The 18,925-nt window shown below is 56.2% G+C and overlaps 2 protein-coding genes across 3 annotated transcripts; both read left to right on the top strand.

The window, feature by feature from the left end:
* Nucleotides 1–1,323: 1,323 nt before the first annotated feature.
* On the top strand, nt 1,324–16,043 carry ZFP91 (ZFP91 ZFP91 zinc finger protein). The gene is made up of 11 exons (XM_015286837.4): nt 1,324–1,706; nt 1,861–1,886; nt 7,210–7,425; nt 7,677–7,713; nt 8,137–8,226; nt 8,716–8,838; nt 10,664–10,714; nt 11,181–11,259; nt 11,523–11,637; nt 12,146–12,245; nt 12,581–16,043. Exons 1-11 carry the CDS (start codon nt 1,345–1,347, stop codon nt 13,089–13,091), a joined length of 1,710 nt encoding a protein of 569 aa, XP_015142323.3. The 5' UTR covers nt 1,324–1,344; the 3' UTR covers nt 13,092–16,043.
* Nucleotides 15,142–18,117, top strand: CNTF (ciliary neurotrophic factor). 2 transcript variants are annotated; one of them, XM_046941525.1, is made up of 3 exons: nt 15,142–16,389; nt 16,469–16,752; nt 16,876–18,117. In XM_046941525.1, exons 2-3 carry the CDS (start codon nt 16,639–16,641, stop codon nt 17,347–17,349), a joined length of 588 nt encoding a protein of 195 aa, XP_046797481.1. In that variant the 5' UTR covers nt 15,142–16,389; nt 16,469–16,638; the 3' UTR covers nt 17,350–18,117.
* The last annotated feature ends 808 nt before the right edge of the window (nt 18,118–18,925 follow it).

The raw sequence follows: 18,925 nt of genomic DNA, 5'->3' as shown, positions 1-18,925 counted from the left end.
TAGGCATCTCAGTGACCTGACCGTCTCCTCAGCGACGGTGTGGCCTCCATTGCAAAGAAGCATCTGAAGCCGTAATGCTGTAGAACTCGAGCTCGGTGGGTGCAGCCGGCTGAGCCGTGCAGAGCTGAGCTGTATCTCCACACAGCGCTTTGGCCAAGCCATTACCGCACGCCCTGCCTACAAAGGAGCGATTAACGCAGAGAGTGACAGCAGGCTCTCACATCAGGACGGACACCTCCTCCCCACAGCCTGCTGCGTCGGCCAAGAGGAATCAGGCCGCGCTTCTCCGCAAAACAACGGGTTATCAGAGCACCCCCACAGCCTCTCTGTCGGTATCTGGACCGGAATTAAAGGGCAAATGACAGCCCAGGGCTGCCTAAGGCGGCCGGTTGGACGCACCCCCCTGCAGGAAGCCGAGGCGGGAAGCCCGCAGCCCCCAGCGTGCCCCGCGACCACTTCCGGCCAGGCCGCCCCAGCGCCCCGCTGGACTACAACTCCCGGCAGGCCGAGCGCATGCGCGGAGACCCGGCGGAAGTGGGCGGGGCTCGTCGCGCTGGCCCCGCCCCCCTTGCGCCGGCCGCCATTTTGTCACCGACTTTCACCCGCCGCCCGACGGGGCGTTTTTTTTTTTTTCTTAAAGGAGAAGCGACAGCCCCCAAGCAGGGCCCGCCACCGCGCCCCGCCGCGCCCGCGAGCGGCGCCGCATCCCGTCCGCAGGGAGCGGCCGCGCGGGGCGAGGGGCGAGAGAGCGGTTCCCCCCCCGCCCGATCCCGCCCGCCGGGCGAGGGGACTCGGGGGCAGCCGGAGGGGCGCGGGCGGCGGCGGCGGTAGGAAGCCCGGCGAGGGCCGAGGGCCGGGCGGCGGCAGCCGGGCCGGGCGGGCGGCCGGGCGGGTCGGGCGACGGGGCGGCGGAGCGGGAGCCGGAGGGGCCGCGCTCGGGCGGGTGGCGCGGCGGGGCAGGCCGGAGAGGGAGGGGGGGGGGGAGGGAGGGAGGGAGGAGGTGGAGGCGGGAGACGGAGCGCGGCCGCGCCTGCGCGAAGAGCCGCACGCCGATTGGCCGCGCGGCAGCGTGGGGGTGGGCCCTGCCGCAAGTAGAGCATCTATTGGCCGGTCAGCGCGCGAGCGGCGGAGAAAGGCGCGGGAGGGCCGCGGGAGGCGGGGACGGGGGGCGGGGCTTTCTCTCCTGCTGCCCGCGGATCCGTAGGCGCTGAGAGGAGGCGGGGCGGCCCCGCGTGAAAACGGAGGCCGGACCGCGATTGGGGGAGAGCCCGGATCGGGGCGGGGTGAGGTTTGCGGGGCGGGCGGGAGCGGCGCGGAGACGCTGCCCCTCCGCTCGCCGCTCCGATGCCGGCGGGCGCCGAGCAGCCGGCGGGCGCCGAGCAGCAGCAGGAGCCGCAGCAGGAGCCGCAGCAGGAGCCCGCCCGGAGTCCGCCGCCCGCGGCCGAGAGGCCCCCGCCGCCATCGGGACGCCGCCGCCCGTGTGCAGCCGCCACCGCCGAGCAGGGGGAGGAGAGCGGCGGCGGCGGCCGGGTGCTGAGGGGCGGCCGGGAGCGGGGCCGGGCCGCGGGCGGAGCGGCCGCCTCCCGCCGCCGTAAGGCCGAGTACCCCCGGCGCCGGCGGAGCAGCCCCGGGGCCCGGCCCGCCGCCGCGGAGCAGCCCGCCGCCGAGACGCCGTCCGCCGCCAGGAAGGGAGCGCCCCGCGCTGGGTGAGTGCGGCCCTCCCCGTCCCGTGCCCCGCGTGGCCCCGCTCTGGGCTGCGTTACGGGGTGCGCCGGAGGGTGGTCCCGCAGGGGCGGGCGCGGCCGGGGGCAGCGCGGCGCGTTGGGAGCCGGATCTTACGCCCGACTTTTGTTTTCCCAGGTGCACGGATAAAGCCTCTGGCAAAGGTAAGAGCCCGGTGTCTCCCGTGCGCAAAGGCAGGGCTCTCCCGTGCGGGCGGCCACGCGTCTGCCGCAGCTTCCTTGAGGAGAAAGCCCCGTGTGGGGGGGCACGCGGTTCCTTCCCGGGGTTTCTCTCAGGGCCGTGGAAGTGCCGACGCGCAGAAACTTTGTTCTCCCACATAACCGCTAGGGTAGCTCTCTGCCAGCAGAAGCGCAGCCCGCTGCACCGCGGTCTGCCGGCCCCTGAGCAGCTGCTGGCACACCTGGGCTCATCTCTGTGCTGGGCTGCTCTGAGTAGAGGTGTGGGTGTGCGGCTGGGTGTGCAGCTGCTCGCCTTCTCTGGCCTCGCGGCGTGCAGCAGTGGTGGATCTTGTGCCTCGCTGCTCCCTCAGCGATCCTAGAAGCATGGGATATTGGGAGCTGGAAGCGACCCGTGAGGATCATCGAGTCCAACTTGTTGAAACTTTGGAGGGAGAGGCAGCAGTGTGTTAATGGCCACAATGAAGCAGGCCTCGGCAACAGCACAATCAGTGGCAGGGCTTCTGTCCTTCCACATGGTCTGGCACGGGAGAATCATAACAGAGGAAGTAGCAACAGGGAAGGTTGTGTAGCTGTCAGATTGGGTTCACCTTTCCTACTGGAGCTTTTCAGTTCTTGTTCTTATCGTTCTATAAGTCTTTATTCTTACAGCGCCATAACTTCATCCCACTTGGCTGCTGAGATCCGTCACAATTCTAGCTGACAAGGCAGAGTTTTGCACAACTAACCGAAGCGTGCTGAGCACAGAGCCCACGTGTATGTGTGTACTGCTCGTGGTGCTCTGCCCATCCTTTTGTGCAGTAAGAACTTCATCCTTCTGGGTGAAAGAAGGTGCTGCTTAGGGAAGTGCTGAGAACATATTTTAATGGTTCTTCCCAGTGTTTTGAATGCACCAAAGCATAAAAATTGGAGTAGTCCCATTCTTACCCCAGTCCTTGGGATGTTCTTGGAAGGGGCATATATCCTAGGCTTGCTGCCTCTCTGATAGAGTACCTTCTTAAAGCTCCAGGAGTCCCAACTGACCTTGGAAGTGAGAGCAGGAGAAGGGCTTATTACATTTCTTGTCTGTGCATCTCTGGAAAGGCGTGAAAGCAGAGTGGTGAAGGTTCATGGCAGACAGTTCTTGTGTGTGCAGGAGGGGAGCCCTACCCTGCTCCCCTCTTTTGGCCTGCAGCGTAAAATGTGTGAAGGAGCCCAGTGAGGTATGAGCAGACAGCAGCTCTCCCTGCGTGGCCAGGCTTCTGGCAGCGAGGAGCCTCTGGATTCGGGCAGGTGAAGTGCTGGGTGTTCTTTCCAAAGGTCCATCCGCACTCATCTGATGGGGAGATTGCGGGAGGGTAAAGTCAAAGCTGTGGTGTGTCAGGGTGCGTGGTTGTTGCCATGCCCGTGTGTGTGAGGGCAGCTGTGCTGCCAGCCACAGCAGTTGTGTTTCCTGGCTGCTTGGTCACGCATTTGCAATATTTCCCTCATGTGTTTCTATAGGAATACTACTTTCAGAAGGAGAATGCTTAATCTCAGCTTAACGATGGACTTGTGTAGCTGTGCAGTATATGCCACATTGGGTGCTCTGTGACACCGTGTGCTCTTGTGGGAACAACTCTCACTTTTGGTAGGCCTGAATAACTTTAATTATTGGAATATATATTTAATGAACGCACTCCTCGCCCTTCTATTACCAAACAGAGAGTTGGGCGCTTCCTGCGGTTCTTTGAGCCGTGGCAGCGCTTGGTGGAACCCCCTTCTCAGATGCCATGGTAGGGTATCAAAGCAAGATGGCCCTCCCACGTCTGTGGCCACCTACTTGTCTCTCCCCAGGCAGGGAGCAGTGTGGCCCCTGTGTCAATGAGTCCTCAGGAGACAGGGCTGGAAGCTCTCTGAGGAAAGAGCTGTTGGGGGGTGTTCGGGGAGTGCAGTCTGTTTGGGCTTTCTGCTCTTGACAGTGAGTGTTTGATACGTGCCTGGGGCTTTGCTTTCCTTCAGGCGTTGGCTGTGGGATGTGTGTTCATTGCTCCAGCCCTGTCACCTCTCTGTCGGTCACTCAAACATGCTCATGGTGCTTACTGCTTTGCTTTTATCACTTGATGCAGCAGCTGCCCTGCTCTTGCAAGAGCCTCCTATAAAGAAAGCACAATGGGGTCTCTGCAGGTGACACATAAGCAAGGCACCTGAAAGTGTGAGCGTCCTGCTTTATGATTTAGGGGTTATGATTCAGGGTAAGGATGAGTTTGTCTGCGGGACTTTGGGATTTACGCCTTTTGTTTGGTTTGTGGTAACGCTGTTACACATCAAACATACTGATATGGGTTCTGAGATAAAGATGCTTTCTTTGATTGGATATCCCTGTGTGTTGTGCTCCAGGGATGTAGTTACTGAGTGTGCAAGAGGGTGTGTTCATTCCCAGGAGTGCCATGGTGACCAGCGTGTTGAGTGAGGATGGATGTTCTTGGGGTAAGCTCCTCCCCCAGAGCATTTACATTTGCTTCTCCAAACCACTACAGCAGGGCTCTCTCTGCATCTGGTTGCCTCTCAGTTTTCCCTTCTGTCACCGTCTAATGTTTTCTTGAGAGATCATATCATGGAAGGATGGTTGATGCCCACTGAAGTTGAGGCCCATCGCTAACCTGTGTGTTTTCCGCCCTAGATGCTGGTAGTTGAAAGGCAGTTGGGGAGGATGAGTGGAGTGGTGAAAGCACCTCAGCATACAGCTGCTTGTCACAGAGTTACTGTTTAAGGGGAGTTCAAGGTAGGAGGAGCTCCCGAGATGAGATGAGAAGGACTGGTGGATTTTAAGACGTGGGTTTTCCCCAGATCTCTTGAATGATTCCCTGTAAGATGCTGGCACCCACCCAGTTCCCGCAGCTCATTTCTGCAGAGGCTACTGAAGGAGGGAGATAGATAACATCAGTATCAGGGAGTTGCAGGGAGTGTGAGTGTGGGGGCATTCCTTGGCACAGCAGCATGGCCAAGTCACAGCTTCTGCTGCCCCCCCACCCTGTAAAATGGGACTAGGGAAATGATGCGGTGCTGGGGCTTCATCTGGGGTTGCTGCCAGAAGGAAAGCCTATCATTTGCTTTCTGACAGCTGATCTGAGAAGCAACGCTCCCTGCTTTTATTTGTTTCTCACTGGGGGTGCTTCAATATCCATCACTCCGTGCTCTTATTTGTCCTCCTGGACTTGCAGTTCTTATGACCTGGTGTCCATCGCTGCTGTTGATGCTTGCGAGGAAGTAACAGGATGCTGGCATACAATCCATTTTCCAGGTGCCTTACAGGAGGGCAGGGACCTGCTGCAGCAGCTGCTGCTAGCCAGAGCTGGTGGTATTAACAAGTTTACGGTTTTAAACTGGGACAGGGGAGGTTTAGGTTGGATATTAGGAGGAAGTTTTTCACGCAGAGGGTGGTGACACACTGGAACAGGTTGCCCAAGGAGGCTGTGGATGCCCCATCCCTGGAGGCATTCAAGGCCAGGCTGGATGTGGCTCTGGGCAGCCTGGTCTGCTGGTTGGCGACCCTGCACATAGCAGGGGGTTGAAACCAGATGATCATTGTGGTCCTTTTCAACCCAGGCCATTCTGTGATCAAATGCAGAGTCAACAGCAGCCTTTTCATTTCAACTTTTCCCTCTGTTTCAGTCTGGAGAGATTAGAGCAGCAACTTTTTTGGTTGAAAGAACGGAGCCTGATTATCTGTAACAGCAACATGTATTCCATTTATCTTGCTTCTTGCTCTAATGAGCCAAATCCTGCTAACTGAGGAGCACGTGGCTTTCTGCACACGTACATTGGTGGGAGAAGAAGGGTTTCACCAGGTTAAGTGTGATGTCCGAGGCAGGACTGAAAATAGCAAGAAGGTTAATTACTGTAAGGTGTAATCAGTCAAGGGAGCATCTCTTACTGCGTTTTCTCAGAGGTACAGAAGTATTCACAGCATGTATAGAAAAGCAACACATCTGCTAGACAGTGCTCAAGTGGGGGTGAAAGTGTCACAGGAAAAGGCTCATTCACACCTTCGCCTCAGAGGAGTGGAGCGGAATTGCTGGGTGAGCTGTGTCTGTGGTGTGCTTCGGAGGAACGTGTTCTGATGGAGCTCTGTTTCAATTCTATGTACTGTGTAGAAAAGATTAGCTCTTCCCAAGAAATCAGCCAAATCCCTGACCTGCCAAGGGGTGAATGTCTTTCGAGGGCAGCAGTGTGTGTAGAATGGTGGTGCTCTATGGGGAGAGTGCTGGAGAATGGTTTCCAAGTGTCTTTGAATTTGGTTTAGTGTTCAAGAAACGAAGGATGTTCAGAATTAGGATTAAAAGCATGAAGTAAGAGTAGTTGGTGCTGAGATCACCACAACCAGGAAGGCAGAAAGAAGGCGTAGTTCATGTTTTGTAATGAAGGTGGCTTTATGTATGTAAAACATCAGACTTAGTTGCTGTTTTGAGGCCTCGTAAATCCCATGAATCCCATATTCCAACCTGATTTTTCAGTCAAAGGTTGGTCACTGCAACTCTGATGAGGGGCCCCAAACAAGCGATGTGCCAGAAGTTCTATCACAAAGGTTTGGTGGAAAATGAGGGAAGAGCAGAGGGGGGCAGGGGACCTCAGGGGGCCTCTGGTCCCTGCTGCGTGTGGGTTCAGCCTGGAGCTCACATCCTGAAGCCCTCTGGGGGTGCACAGCAACACGGCTTTGGTGCCCAGCCTCTCTCTTGTGCCTGGCTGCCCTCTGGGGAAGGCCACACAGCCATGCAAATGGATGTCAGAGAGAAGGAGTGTCTGAGAGCTGAGCCTGGAGCTCAGGCCCCGTGCCAGCGTGCTAACGCAGTGGCGGAGCTGGAGCACAGAGCCTGGCCAGCTCCTCAGGATGGATTCCTTTAGCGTGTTGTTTGTGAAATGTCAGAAAGCATTTGGGTGTGTTAAGGCCCGGTGTTCCAGCAACCACCAGGAAGTGAGATCAGGTGAACTGTACTTGGAATTTTAATTTTTAAAGAGATGATCTTGCTTGCGTACATGTTTCAGTTGGTTCTTTCATCCTGCCAAAATGCATTTGGAGGTCAGCCATCAGCCGAAGAGAAACCACCTGTAGAAGCAATAAACGAACGCACAGACCTCAGCGTGATGGTGCTGGTGATGCTTTTTGCTCTAGCACGAGACCAGAAGCATCCAGCTCAGGTTCCTCAGGGTTATTAGCAAGCGTACACTTTAGATTAGGTGCGTGTTCAGGGGGCCCTCCAAGCGTGACTTCAAATACGGGGCTACTTTGAGCTGGTCTTTGATTAACGGTGAGATTTCAATGGTGTTTCAGATCCCAAAGAAGAGAAGGAGGAGGAGGAGGTTTCCCCTGCCCTCAGCCAGGGCTCTCCGGTCAGCACAGCCCGGCCCAGCAGGAGCTGGCGCAGCAGCAGGTCGGCCAGCGCTGCCCGCCAGCGTGAAGCCGAGAACTCGCGTGCCTCCAGGTCCAAGACCGGCTCCCTGCAGCTCGTCTGCAAGTCGGAACCCAACGCCGACCAGCTGGAATACGGTACGTGGGGAGCACTGGTGCGAAGTGCCTGAAGATAGGCAGCTCGTGGGAAGCTCTGAAGGGAGCCGCGTGTGGGTGTAAGTCGGTGAGCTGTGTGGTGACTGTGGCCGCTCCCGGCGCGGTGCTGCTTTGTCACGAGTACCTTCTGCCACCAGCACTCCTGGCGCTGAATGTCGGCGGAGGTATCTTGAGACAGATGAGCTCACTGCAGCGAACGCAGGTTGAAACCTAATGGTGACTTTTCCTTTCAGAGGTCACAGAAGAGCATCAGTCTCCAGCTGGAATCAGGTAGGGAACTTTTTCTGTGGCAGCTCTTTGCGTTTTTAGCGTCAAGAAAACAACGTATGAACAGTTCCTCAAGTGCTTGTGACACAGTCTGTGAGGGGGATGGCAGCTGTGCTCTCGTGCAGTCCTGGCCCCTCACATTTTCACCTTGGGTTGCTGATGGGCTGCGGGTGTCAGGAGATATTGGAGAATTGGGTTTGGTCAGCGTGGGCCTTTCAGCTGGAAGCTTTGTTCCTTCTGCAGCAGTGCTGTAGTTGGGTGGGTTCTCTGCAGGATGCTGCTCTGCCTCGCTGTGCTTCTTAGTGCAAAGGAGGGAAAGACACGCAGCAATTCTCATCCCATCCTATGGGGAGTTGCATGTATATTCTTGCAGTAGTGCTTCAGTTGTCGCCGCTTAACTCCTCTGTTCTCCTTTTCTCCTGGCAGTGATGATGAGGAGGAGATCCTTGCTAGTGAGGAAGAAGTTCCCTTCAAAGATGATCCAAGAGATGAAACCTACAAGCCCCATCTCGAAAAGTATAATAGATTACCTACTTACTGTGTCTTCAGGTTAAAAAAACAACTGTGACCTCTTAGTTGAATTAGCTTAATGTGACCCAGAGAAACCGTGCCAGTTGCTGACATGGAGTGGCTGCCATTGAGTGCAGTGTTTTCCTGTCTCCCATACCTCTTGGGAATGTTTTCTCTCTGGTGGTCTGAAGCTTTTAGAGCCCTGTTGGCAGTCAGGTGCATCCTTAGGCCTCCATCCCACTTCTGCTTAGAAGTGGGATTTGATTAAAACATGAACTCCTATCCAAGTTTTGCCTAACTGTTTGTAAAGAGTGGACGGTACTCTTTAAAAAGAGTATGTAAGGAGAGGAAGCCCTTGGTGCTAATATGGTGGATGGAGAACCAGTCACAGCAAGCCAGGGGTGTAGAGGCTCAGCAGAAGAGAGAGGCATGAGGGTATCTTTAAATAGATACCACTTAACACTGGAGTAATACATTGTGTTTGTGCCTTTGTAGGGAAGCTCCGAAGCAAAGGAGAAAAGCTGGCAAGGGAAAAGAAGAAAAAGAGAAGCAGAAGGAGATTAAAGTAGAGGTAAAAGAAGAGAGTGAGTTTCGGGAAGATGAAGAACCACCAAGGAAGTGAGTAAAACTCTGCAATTATACGTACCAGCGTGTACAGTGTACTTTGCATTCTTGCTAGCATACAACAGTGTTTTTGTTGTTGTTTTTCCCCTCTGGGCCTGAAAGATAATAGGGCAGAGCCTCTTGTTCTGACTGAAGTACTGTTTCCTAGTGTCCTGCTCATGATTGGCAAGGGAGAGCAAGAGATGATGTTTTCATTTAGTTAGGCAGTGTTTTTCCATGCTGGGGTTTAGTCAGCCTGCCTGGATACAGCCACGCTGCGTGAAATACTATAGAGATTATTTAAAAACAGGGCTCAGCTGTCTGAAGTGTGTTGTTCTTCAGTGTTAGACTGTGTTAGAAAGCCAGTCTGGGAAGGCCAGAGCTCTTTCAGCGTGTGCCCGGAGGTAGAGTACTGCATACATGTCATGTGGGAAGCCTCCTCTTGGTACATTTGGGATTAATACAGCAGAGCTCAGGAAAAACAGCTGTTATCCCTCCCTTTGGAGAAACAGAGAATGAACTGAAGCTGCCTGGTCATCACTGGTGCTTGGAGTGGAGCCTCAGAACACCTGCCTGGGTGTGCTTCAGTGCTGCAGCTGAGGGAGACTGCATTTATGTGCTTGGGTCAAAACCATTCTTCGGGACAGTGGAAAAAAACAGCTTTTGCACTTGATGTCCTCCATGAGAAATGGGAACAAAAGGAGCTCCCTCTGCTGGCAGCGGCGTGGGACTCTGCACACCTTTGTTTTGATTTCTCACGCTGCTTCCAAGCTGCAGCAAGGCTGATTGATGTTGGAGAGAAGTATTTTTGTGCAGACTTTTTTTCTTCTGCCACATGGGGCTTTCTGAGGCTTGTCGTTGTGGCGTTTGGATCAGGCACTTTTTTTTTGCACATAAGAAAACCTGTGCTGCTCCTGAATGCTTGGCTTGAACGCCGAGTGCCTGCTCAGCTTATTCACTGGCATGGTCTTGCCATCAGTAAAAGGTCTCGGTATGGGCTAGAAAAGAATGCATCAATCCGTGCTGAGTGTCTCGGTGCAGCGGTGTGATCAAGCAGGCGCAGTGTTCTGGGCAGAGCTGTTGCTTGGGAGGGTACATTGTACATGTAAACACAGGTCCGATCAGGGCATAGATTTGTCCTGACAGGTGTGTAAGCTGCTCTCTTTAGTTCAGAGGGCTGAGAAATAGCTGCTAGGTCATCAATCCCCTCCTTCCTAGCCACGGGGACTGCTGTTTTTCACATAGCACGAAATGTTACCCAACAGAGCAGAGGAAATAGAGGGCTCCATCAGTTCTGGACTGTGTTGGCAAAATTACATGTTTATTAAAAATGCATTAGGAAATGGGAGGTCTTGTGAGAGCAAACCACATAAAGCACTTATTTCTCGAGAACATTGCCTTCCTCTGAATCTGCATCAAACTTATTCTCAATTGATTTTTTTTCTTGGGCTTGCAGTTAATGAGGCAATAACTTGCTAACTGTCTACAGCCGGAACTTAAGAAAGCAGAATCTTGTGTGCTCATGTGCAGCTTGGAAAGGCCTCAGTTTGATCAAGGGTTGCAAGTGATTTGGACAGTGACAGATCTAAAAGAAAAATGTGAAGCTTGTGATGCCTGCTTGAGGGGAGCCTGCCCATCTATTGCACAGGTGTAACTCTTCAGGCATTTTGACCCAGAGCAGGTGGTGGTTAATCCTGAGTTGCTGGGTGCAGTGTTACTTTTCAGCCTAGGATTGTAGAAGAGTTCTGTAGTATTATGGCACTTGGTTGAAAACCTCTGCCTAGTGCTGATGTAAAGAAGCCTCCTCCAATCTTGTCTGTAACTCTGTTATGTGCTATAGGAGAGGAAGGAGAAGAAAAGATGACAAGAGCCCGAGATTGCCCAAGAGAAGGTAAGTGGTCCCCTCCACTCGGTTCAGTTCCTTTGTGTCCTGCACAGAGCTGTTGATTGTTTCAAAGACACCTCTCACACAATAGAGAAATCAGCCTTAAAGGAAAGAAGGAAACGGGGGCAAGTGTTGGCTCCTCTGCTTTCATTCCTCTTTTTCCCTGTGGGTTTGCTTTCTTCCCAGCTGTTCTTCCCCATCTGGCTTGATTCCTGCCATGGCAATGTGCAGGGGATTTGGGGATCCTGGCATCTCCTGGGGTTTTCTTAGTCCTTGCGTGAGCCTTCAAGTCCTGCTAGGAGCAGAGGAGGCTCTTAGCCAGAGTCTGTCAGTATAGCCCAATGGGAATACTGGAGCAATAATCCCTTGCTCTCACATTACCGAGCTGCACTCACATTCACTCATTTGGCTGCTGTCCTCCCTTCAGATGTGTCAGCTGATCACTCTGCTCATTTTCTTACTGACCTCCTAGGAAGAAGCCTCCGATACAGTACGTCCGCTGTGAGATGGAAGGCTGTGGCACAGTCCTGGCCCACCCGCGTTACCTGCAGGTATTTGGGATTTTCCATTTCTTGAATGCTGTGTGTGTGTGAGGGCAGGGAATGGCAGTTTGCATCAGGCCACGTGTCTCTGCATCTGTCCTGTTACTGGATATCTACATTCGTTGGGCTTTCTTCTCTGCCTGTAAGGGTGTCTTGTAAGCAACTGGAGTTTGATGCCCTGCTAAGGGGCCACCTGGGATCAGTGTGCCTCAGCCATGCAAACCTTTGCCATGCAAAGAGAGAGCTTATGACCTTTCACTTTTCTATTTCAGCATCACATCAAGTACCAGCACTTGCTGAAGAAGAAGTATGTGTGTCCCCATCCCTCCTGCGGTCGGCTCTTCCGACTGCAGAAGCAGCTCCTGCGGCATGCCAAGCACCACACAGGTATGGGGAGGTGGGAAGAGGATCTCAGCTTCTCGCTGGGGTGGTGGACAGGGCAGGGAGGCAAAAAGAAGAATGTCCAAGGCTTGAGGTGGGAGCGAAGGTGAGGCAGATGGTATGGATGTGCAGCAGTGGCAGGGTAGTATTCCCTTCTGCATTACCGTCTTCTAAGGAAATGACAGAAATGGGCTATAGAGTTCTTAACTCACCCACTGGCAAGTATCATTGCAAGTATTGGTGACAATCAAACAAGCCAAGCTTTATCCTAACTTACTACTCCTTCAGTATTGGTCCGAATGGATTAAGACTCTTCTAAAAGTTAATTATCACGCCATAGCTCTCCACATCAAACTGCTGTGGTGCCTTGTGGGACACCTCTTTGCTGTGCCTGAGGGCTTCCCAACACTTCTGCTTCTGCTGCTTCGTGGGCAGCTTTACCTGCAGTGTATGAAAGCAGGGAGAGGGAGCAGGTCTGCGGGAGAGTAATGCTGTGGCTGGTGTTGCTTTTCAGATCAAAGGGACTACATCTGTGAGTACTGTGCCCGGGCGTTTAAGAGCTCTCATAACTTGGCAGTGCACCGAATGATCCATACAGGCGAGAAGCCCTTGCAGTGAGTACCTTTGTCGCTCTCCTCCTTTGAGTGACCCTTAGATACATGCACATTAAGTGCAGGGGCAGCTCTGAAGTCAAGGCTGCAACCTACGTGTGGAGTCCTGGCCCTCTTGAAACACACCTCTGTGGGAGTGTTTGAACTGCTGCTTGGTCCTTGAGGCAGTGCCTCAGCAGAGATCTGAGGAGCGTGAGTGATATAACTGGATGAGCTGGCACTACAGTGACAGCCCACGTAGATGAGAGCCCATTCTTTTCCTGGGCTGCCTCGTTACTGTCTCCACAGACGTGTGCCGATGTTGCTGTATTGTGACCTCCCCTTTCTCCCTTCCCCAGGTGTGAGATCTGTGGATTCACCTGCCGGCAGAAGGCTTCCCTCAACTGGCACATGAAGAAACACGACGCGGACTCCTTCTACCAGTTCTCCTGCAACATTTGCGGCAAGAAATTTGAGAAGAAGGACAGTGTCGTGGCCCACAAAGCCAAAAGCCACCCAGAAGTGCTTATTGCTGAAGCACTGGCAGCCAACGCAGGTGCCCTGATCACCAGCACTGACATTCTGGGCACTAACCCTGAGGCCATCGCGCCGCCCACCGATGGCCAGGGCCTCCCTCTTCTTCCTGACCCCCTGGGCAGCGCTGCCCCGGCCGATTGCCTGCTGCTGAACCCCGATGGGATGCCGAAGACGTACTGCGGCGGGGCGGAGCGTGTGAGCCTGGTGGCTGACGGCAAGCTCTTCGTAGGCAGCGGCAGCAGCGCCAACCCTGAAGGGCTGGTGATGAACACAGAGATCCTGGGAGCCACCACGGAGGTGCTGATCGAAGATTCAGACTCCACTGGACCCTAGTGGGTGGGGAGCACGTGGGTGCTGGGACTGTTCGGACTCTATTTAAAAGGAAACAAAACAAAACAAAACAAAAACAAAAAACAAAATGGAGACACTTCTTGAAAGAGAGAAAAGTTAAACAAAACTTAAAATACTAGTAAGTAACCGAAGGGTCTGCTCCCCTCAGCGTGGATCACAGCACGTCCTCTTTCTCCCAACCACTTCTGTCTCCCACTGCTCCTTTGCAGAAAAGGGGCGCGCGCTGCCATTACCAGAGCAAGTCGGACTGAGTGATGGATTTCTCCGAGGGAGGGGGAAGGCTGAAACCCTTCGCTCTACCCTGAAGCAGATGCCTTTCTGGCTCCTTGACCTGGCCCTGTTTGCAAGCTAGAAGGCACTTGGTGTGCTCTGGACAAGTTTCTTAGGACTCCCTTTTTGCCCCGTGGTCCCACTTCTATGCATTGCTGCAACTCTAGTCCTCGCAGTCTCACTCTTCATCCCGGGGCTGGGAGTTTGGCTCGGCACTTTAGGCCCCCTCGGCGGGGCGGGCTGCGAAGGAGTCCCTGTCCCCCGCCGCACTCGGCCCCATCCCTGGCAGGAAGCAGAGGGAACGCCCTGGCTCATAGATCATGTTTGCTTGGAGAGGCCCGGGGGCTACGGGAGCCCTGCGTGGGAGAGGCAAGGAGGAGCATCCCGGTTTGACGACAGTAATTTGCACTTTGAACATGTTTCGTTTTTGTGTTGTGGTAACGAGATTCCTTATTTATTGATAAAAGGGTCGGTATTTTTTAGTTACGTTCTTGGTGGGTGGGGTGGCAAGGGGTTCAGGCTGCTTCCCAGTAGGCTCCTTCCCACCGGAGAGCCGTAGGGAGTGCGCATGCCATGTAACAGCAGCTGGGAGAGCTGGCGTGAAAGCAGCGTGCTGCAGTTGGACCTCATGGCTTTCCAGTGCGGAGGGAGAGCCCCAGAGAGGAGCAGAGGAGTCCTTGCGGCAGCGTTTTAGCAGGAGGATGAGGTGAGTGACGGCACAACTGCCTCTCGTCTCCCTCCCTCCCAGCTCAGCCCTTTTTTTTGCTCCCCTTACTCCCTTACCTCGCTGGGAAGGACAGCATTAGCCAGGATCGTTGTTCTCATGGCCCAGGACAGTGGTGCTCCTCCGAAGAGATCGGGTGTGGTTGTCTTTAGCTCGTCTATCCGAGGCAGTGGGCTGATGGGGGAGTAGAGGCTGTCGGTTTGTCCACGCCTCCGTTACGGGTTGTGCTGCGCTGAGCCCCTCACTTGTGCACAGCCACCTCTGCTCCCCGGGGTGGTTTGGTCACTGCCTGCTGCTGTGTTAGGACAGCTCAGAGCCTGTGGAAGAGTTTACATAGGAAATGATGGCTGGTCTTTAGGCTCGGATCTTTTTTGCTCTGTTATCCGAAGCTGCGTGTGGAGACTCAGTGGCCTTGAATTCTTGGTGTGTTTGGAAGAGGTGACCAATAACCTGGGCTTTCTGTTGGTTTACATGTTTTTTTTTTCAGTTGTTTGTATGCTGGGAACAGAGCTGAAGTGCTTTGTCCAAGCCTGAGGTCAGCAGAACCGGTCTGTAACAGCAGCCAGGCAAAGTCAAGTATCTGGGGTCTGGAGAGCAGCAATAAAACATGGAATTGAATTGGAAAGTTTTCACAGGAAACCGACTCCAAACGCCCACTCTGTCGCCTGTGCTGCCTGGAAATCCAGCTGTAGCCCAAAGCCTGACAGCGCTTACTGGGTCACTTGTCCTGATTTCCCCTTTCCCTTCCCACTGACATTGAAGTCTGTGTTGGAGCGAGGCAGAGCACTGCTGTTTGCGGGGATGCTGTGTGTTGGTCCGTGCCCTGGGTGTGGGCACGCGCCGCTCCTGTGCCGTGGCTCCTGTGTGTGTGAGCTGGAGGGGGAGCGGAAGGCTGAACGCGGGGCTCCTGGCACGGTGGTGTGGGAGCACACTAAAAGCAGTCGCTTTAGCTGGCACGGCCCGCTTTCTTGCTTGGGTCTAATTGGGATTCCCTTGGGAAAGCATTGCTAACTGAAGGGGCACCATGCAGTGCACAGAGGGGGGGTTCACCCCCAGCAGTGTGGCTCTTCTATGCAGGGAAATAAAGGAGGGGAGCATGCAGCTTGCACTGAGGTGTGCCTCCTGGCAGCTGTGGATCGACTCCCCCAAATTAGGAGCTGCTTCTCGTGCCCTGCCACCGCGCCGGGGAGTGCCGTGTGGCAGGCAGAGCCTTGCACAGAACACTAAATGAAATGGGAGAGATTGGGGTTTGCTCTCTGACACTAAAATGAATGCTTTTGGGTCGGGAGCTTGCTCGCAGCTGGTGACGCAATGCCGGGCTGGGCCAGGAGGCGAGGAGGCTGCCTCGTCCTGCCCCTGCCCCGAGCACTGCTACGTGCTGTGGGGTGCAGGACCGAGCAGCTCCTTTGCCTCCTGCGTTGCTCCTGGCCCGAACCCCTCTGGTCTCTGCCTTACCCTCCCATGCCCTCATCGCTTCCCTTTTTTTTTCTGTCTCAGCAAGTTGCCTGTCTGTCCTCTAACCACAGCCTGCTCGCCCTCGGTGCGGGAGAGTCTGGTGTAACTCCTTTCCCCCTCTCTCTGAAACCCTACAACTGACACAGCCCTCCCGCAGCTCCTCCTCTCGGTGTCTCTCCTTCACTCGCATGCAGTTTGCTTCAATAAATTATTGTAGTAGTTTGCAATAAACTTTTTTTGTATTTTTTTTTCCCCTGTATTTATTTTATTGTTCTCCTCCCTGGAAGGGAAGCTGGGGCCCTGGCCCCAAGAAAACCCTGAGATGTAGGATGAGATGGGTGCAGGTTATGGGAGCCCTATGGGGGCTGCGGGGCCTGGTGCTGGGTGGTGCTGCGGTGGCTGAGGGAAGCTGCTTTTCTACTCTGTTTTTCTTTTCATCTGGGTAACACGTAACCAAAATAAATGTACTGAGGAAAACAAACCAACCCCAAGGGCTGTTTGTGTGTGGTACTCGGGCTGAGGGGCTGCTGCTGTGGGACGTACCCCTGGGGTAGGGGGCTCTGGGGGACCCCAGCAGCCTTGAGGAAGAGGGGAAGAGGTGGCTGCTGGGGTCGGGCTGTAGGGTGCGGGGTATTCTCGCCCCCAGCTGGGCCTCGCTCTGTCCCCAGCGCGGCGCCCTGCTCCGGCCCCAGCCTGCTGCCTGGGCTGAGCTGTTGAGCAACGTCCCGGCTCTGCTCACCTCTTCCCGGCAGCGGTTTCTCGCTCTCCGGCCTGAGCCAGGGATTAGAGTGGGGCTTGTTGTGCCGCGGGAAAGGAGCCTGTCACTGCCGGGTGAGAGCGTTTTGGGCGACGGGCTTAGAGTGGCAAAGCACGGGGAATTAGGGAAATAATCTGTTGCTGTTGATCCCAGAGGCGGGAATCTGCAGCGTCGTGCCAGGCCCCAGGCGCGGAAGAGGGGGAGAGCCGGGCCGGCGGACGCGTGAGCGGAGCTCCCGGCTGGAATGCACCAGCTCAGCAAGGGATTGTCCTCCCCGGGCTGCGCGGGCACTGCGCCGTGAGCCTGGGACGGCCGCCTGGGCCATGGCGGCGGCAGACACCCCTTCAGCCACCCTCCGGCACCACGACCTGTGCAGCCGTGGCATCCGCCTGGCCAGGAAGATGCGCTCGGACGTCACAGACCTCCTGGACATCTACGTGAGTTCGCCCTGCGCTCGGGGCCGGGAGTGCAGGCGGGAGGCTGCTTCCGTGAGACTCCTCAGGGTGGGATGCTGGAGGTCCCCTTTGTCCCGGCACCCATCCCAGCTGTCTGTCCCGCAGGTGGAGCGGCAGGGCCTGGACGCCTCCATCAGCGTGGCGGCGGTGGATGGGGTGCCGACGGCGGCAGTGGAGCGCTGGGCCGAGCAGACGGGCACCCAGCGCCTCCTGGACAACCTGGCCGCCTACCGGGCCTTCCGCACGCTGCTGGCGCAGATGCTGGAGGAGCAGCGGGAGCTGCTGGGAGACACCGATGCTGAGCTGGGCCCGGCGCTGGCGGCCATGCTGCTGCAGGTCTCGGCCTTTGTCTACCACCTGGAGGAGCTGCTGGAGCTGGAGAGCCGCGGGGCCCCCGCTGAGGAGGGCTCTGAGCCCCCCGCGCCCCCACGCCTCAGCCTCTTCGAGCAGAAGCTGCGGGGCCTGCGGGTGCTGCGGGAGCTGGCCCAGTGGGCCGTCAGGTCGGTGCGGGACCTGCGGCAGCTCTCCAAGCACGGCCCGGGCAGCGGCGCGGCACTGGGTCTGCCTGAGAGCCAGTGACGGCGGTGTGGGGAGCCCCGGCCCGGATGGGGCTTAGCTGGGGGGCCCATCCCTGTGCAGGGCTGCTGACAGGCACAGGGGCTTCGGGGGGTGGGGGGGGCCATGCTACTAACCCAGGACACTTCTGCTTCCTAATGGGCCCACTTCCCTGCGATGGAAACTGAGGCATGGGGAGGGAACTCCCGGTGAGGTGGGCCTTGTGGGCGACCCGCAGCCCCACCGTGGCCTGGAAGCCGTGACCTCCGGCGTGCTGTGCAGGGCCGGCCTGTTCTGTGGGACCGGGTTGCTGCCTGTCTCCTGGCAGCCAGGTGATGCTTCTGGAGGAGGGGAGCTGCCTGGGGGCATTGCAGAGGTGAGAGCGATGTGGAAGCATCACCTGCTGAAAGGCGGCTTAGGAATTGTCCCCCCTCCGCAAGGCCTGAGGCTTTGCCTCCTCCAGGTGCTCCCTTTTCTCTCGGCTCCTGCACAGCTCCCACCCTGCCTGTGTGTTCTGCGTGCTGAATTTCTGCTCTGACCGCTTGGGGCCTTTCTCAGGAGGGGGGGTGGGATTTTGAGCTGGATGGCATTTCTTAGCTGGTCGGACGGGATATGGAGAGGGTATTTATATAGAAGGCTGACTTGGAAGACCCTCTGCCAGGGTCTTTGTGCCTCTGGGGGCTGCTTTAAGACTGGAAAGGCAGAAGCGAACAGCCCCAGCCGCTGTCAGCCACTGTTTTCTCCCCGGGTGGCTGTGGTGGATGCTGAGCAAATAAAGCATCTGGAGAGCCACTGGGGTGCTGTGACTTCTTGTGGGCCGGAATCGCCGGGCTGCCTTGTTCCTAATGAAGTACTTTTTTTTGTGGCAGGAGGGTCAGAGGTCTGGGAGAGGGACTAAGGAATGGTGCAGGTGAGAAGGAGGTGCGGGAAAGCTGCGGAGGGCTCACAGGGGAGGTACAGCTGCAACATTACCTCCCGTCCCCGTGTGGCTGTGCCTTCTCCTCGACCCCAAGAACCACACGCTGCAGGGGGTTCCTGTTCCCCGGGGCACGGGTGTGAGGCACGGCCGCACCACTGGCCCTGCACAAAGCGCCTTTGTCCCGGCGGGTGCTGGAAGCTCCGGGCACAGCGCCCACCCCAGCGCCAGCGGTGTCTGCACAGCCTGCAGGGGCTGGAGGGCCAGGCTGGGGTGGTTCTCGTTGGGCGTGTGGGACAGGGGCTGCCCTTTGGGGTCGGGATGGGGGTGCCTTGGCACGTAGGGTGGAACGTGCGGTGGAAGGTCACGTACCATCCTCCCCGCCGCTGGTTGTCCGACCTCAGTTTTGCAACTCCCATTGGATTACTTGCACGGTTCTGCTTCCGTGCACTTGTGAGTAACTATTTCTGGCATTTATTTTTCTGGGGATTACTCAAAGCATTGCTCTCTCCCACGTCTCGCTCTGTGCCATCGCACACAACTTTCTTCTCTCCCCACACGCCCCCGTTCCCAGCAGCACCTGGGGGCTCACCCCCATCCCCCCCCCCGGCCCCCCGCTTCCCCAAGCAGAACGCGCACCCCAATCCCACTGTCAGCTGTGGGACAGCGGGGAGGGGGCAGAAG

Source organism: Gallus gallus, chromosome 5 (genome assembly GCF_016699485.2).
Source record: "Gallus gallus isolate bGalGal1 chromosome 5, bGalGal1.mat.broiler.GRCg7b, whole genome shotgun sequence".
NCBI lineage: Eukaryota > Metazoa > Chordata > Aves > Galliformes > Phasianidae > Gallus > Gallus gallus.
This window is presented reverse-complemented; position numbering and strand designations above follow the sequence as displayed.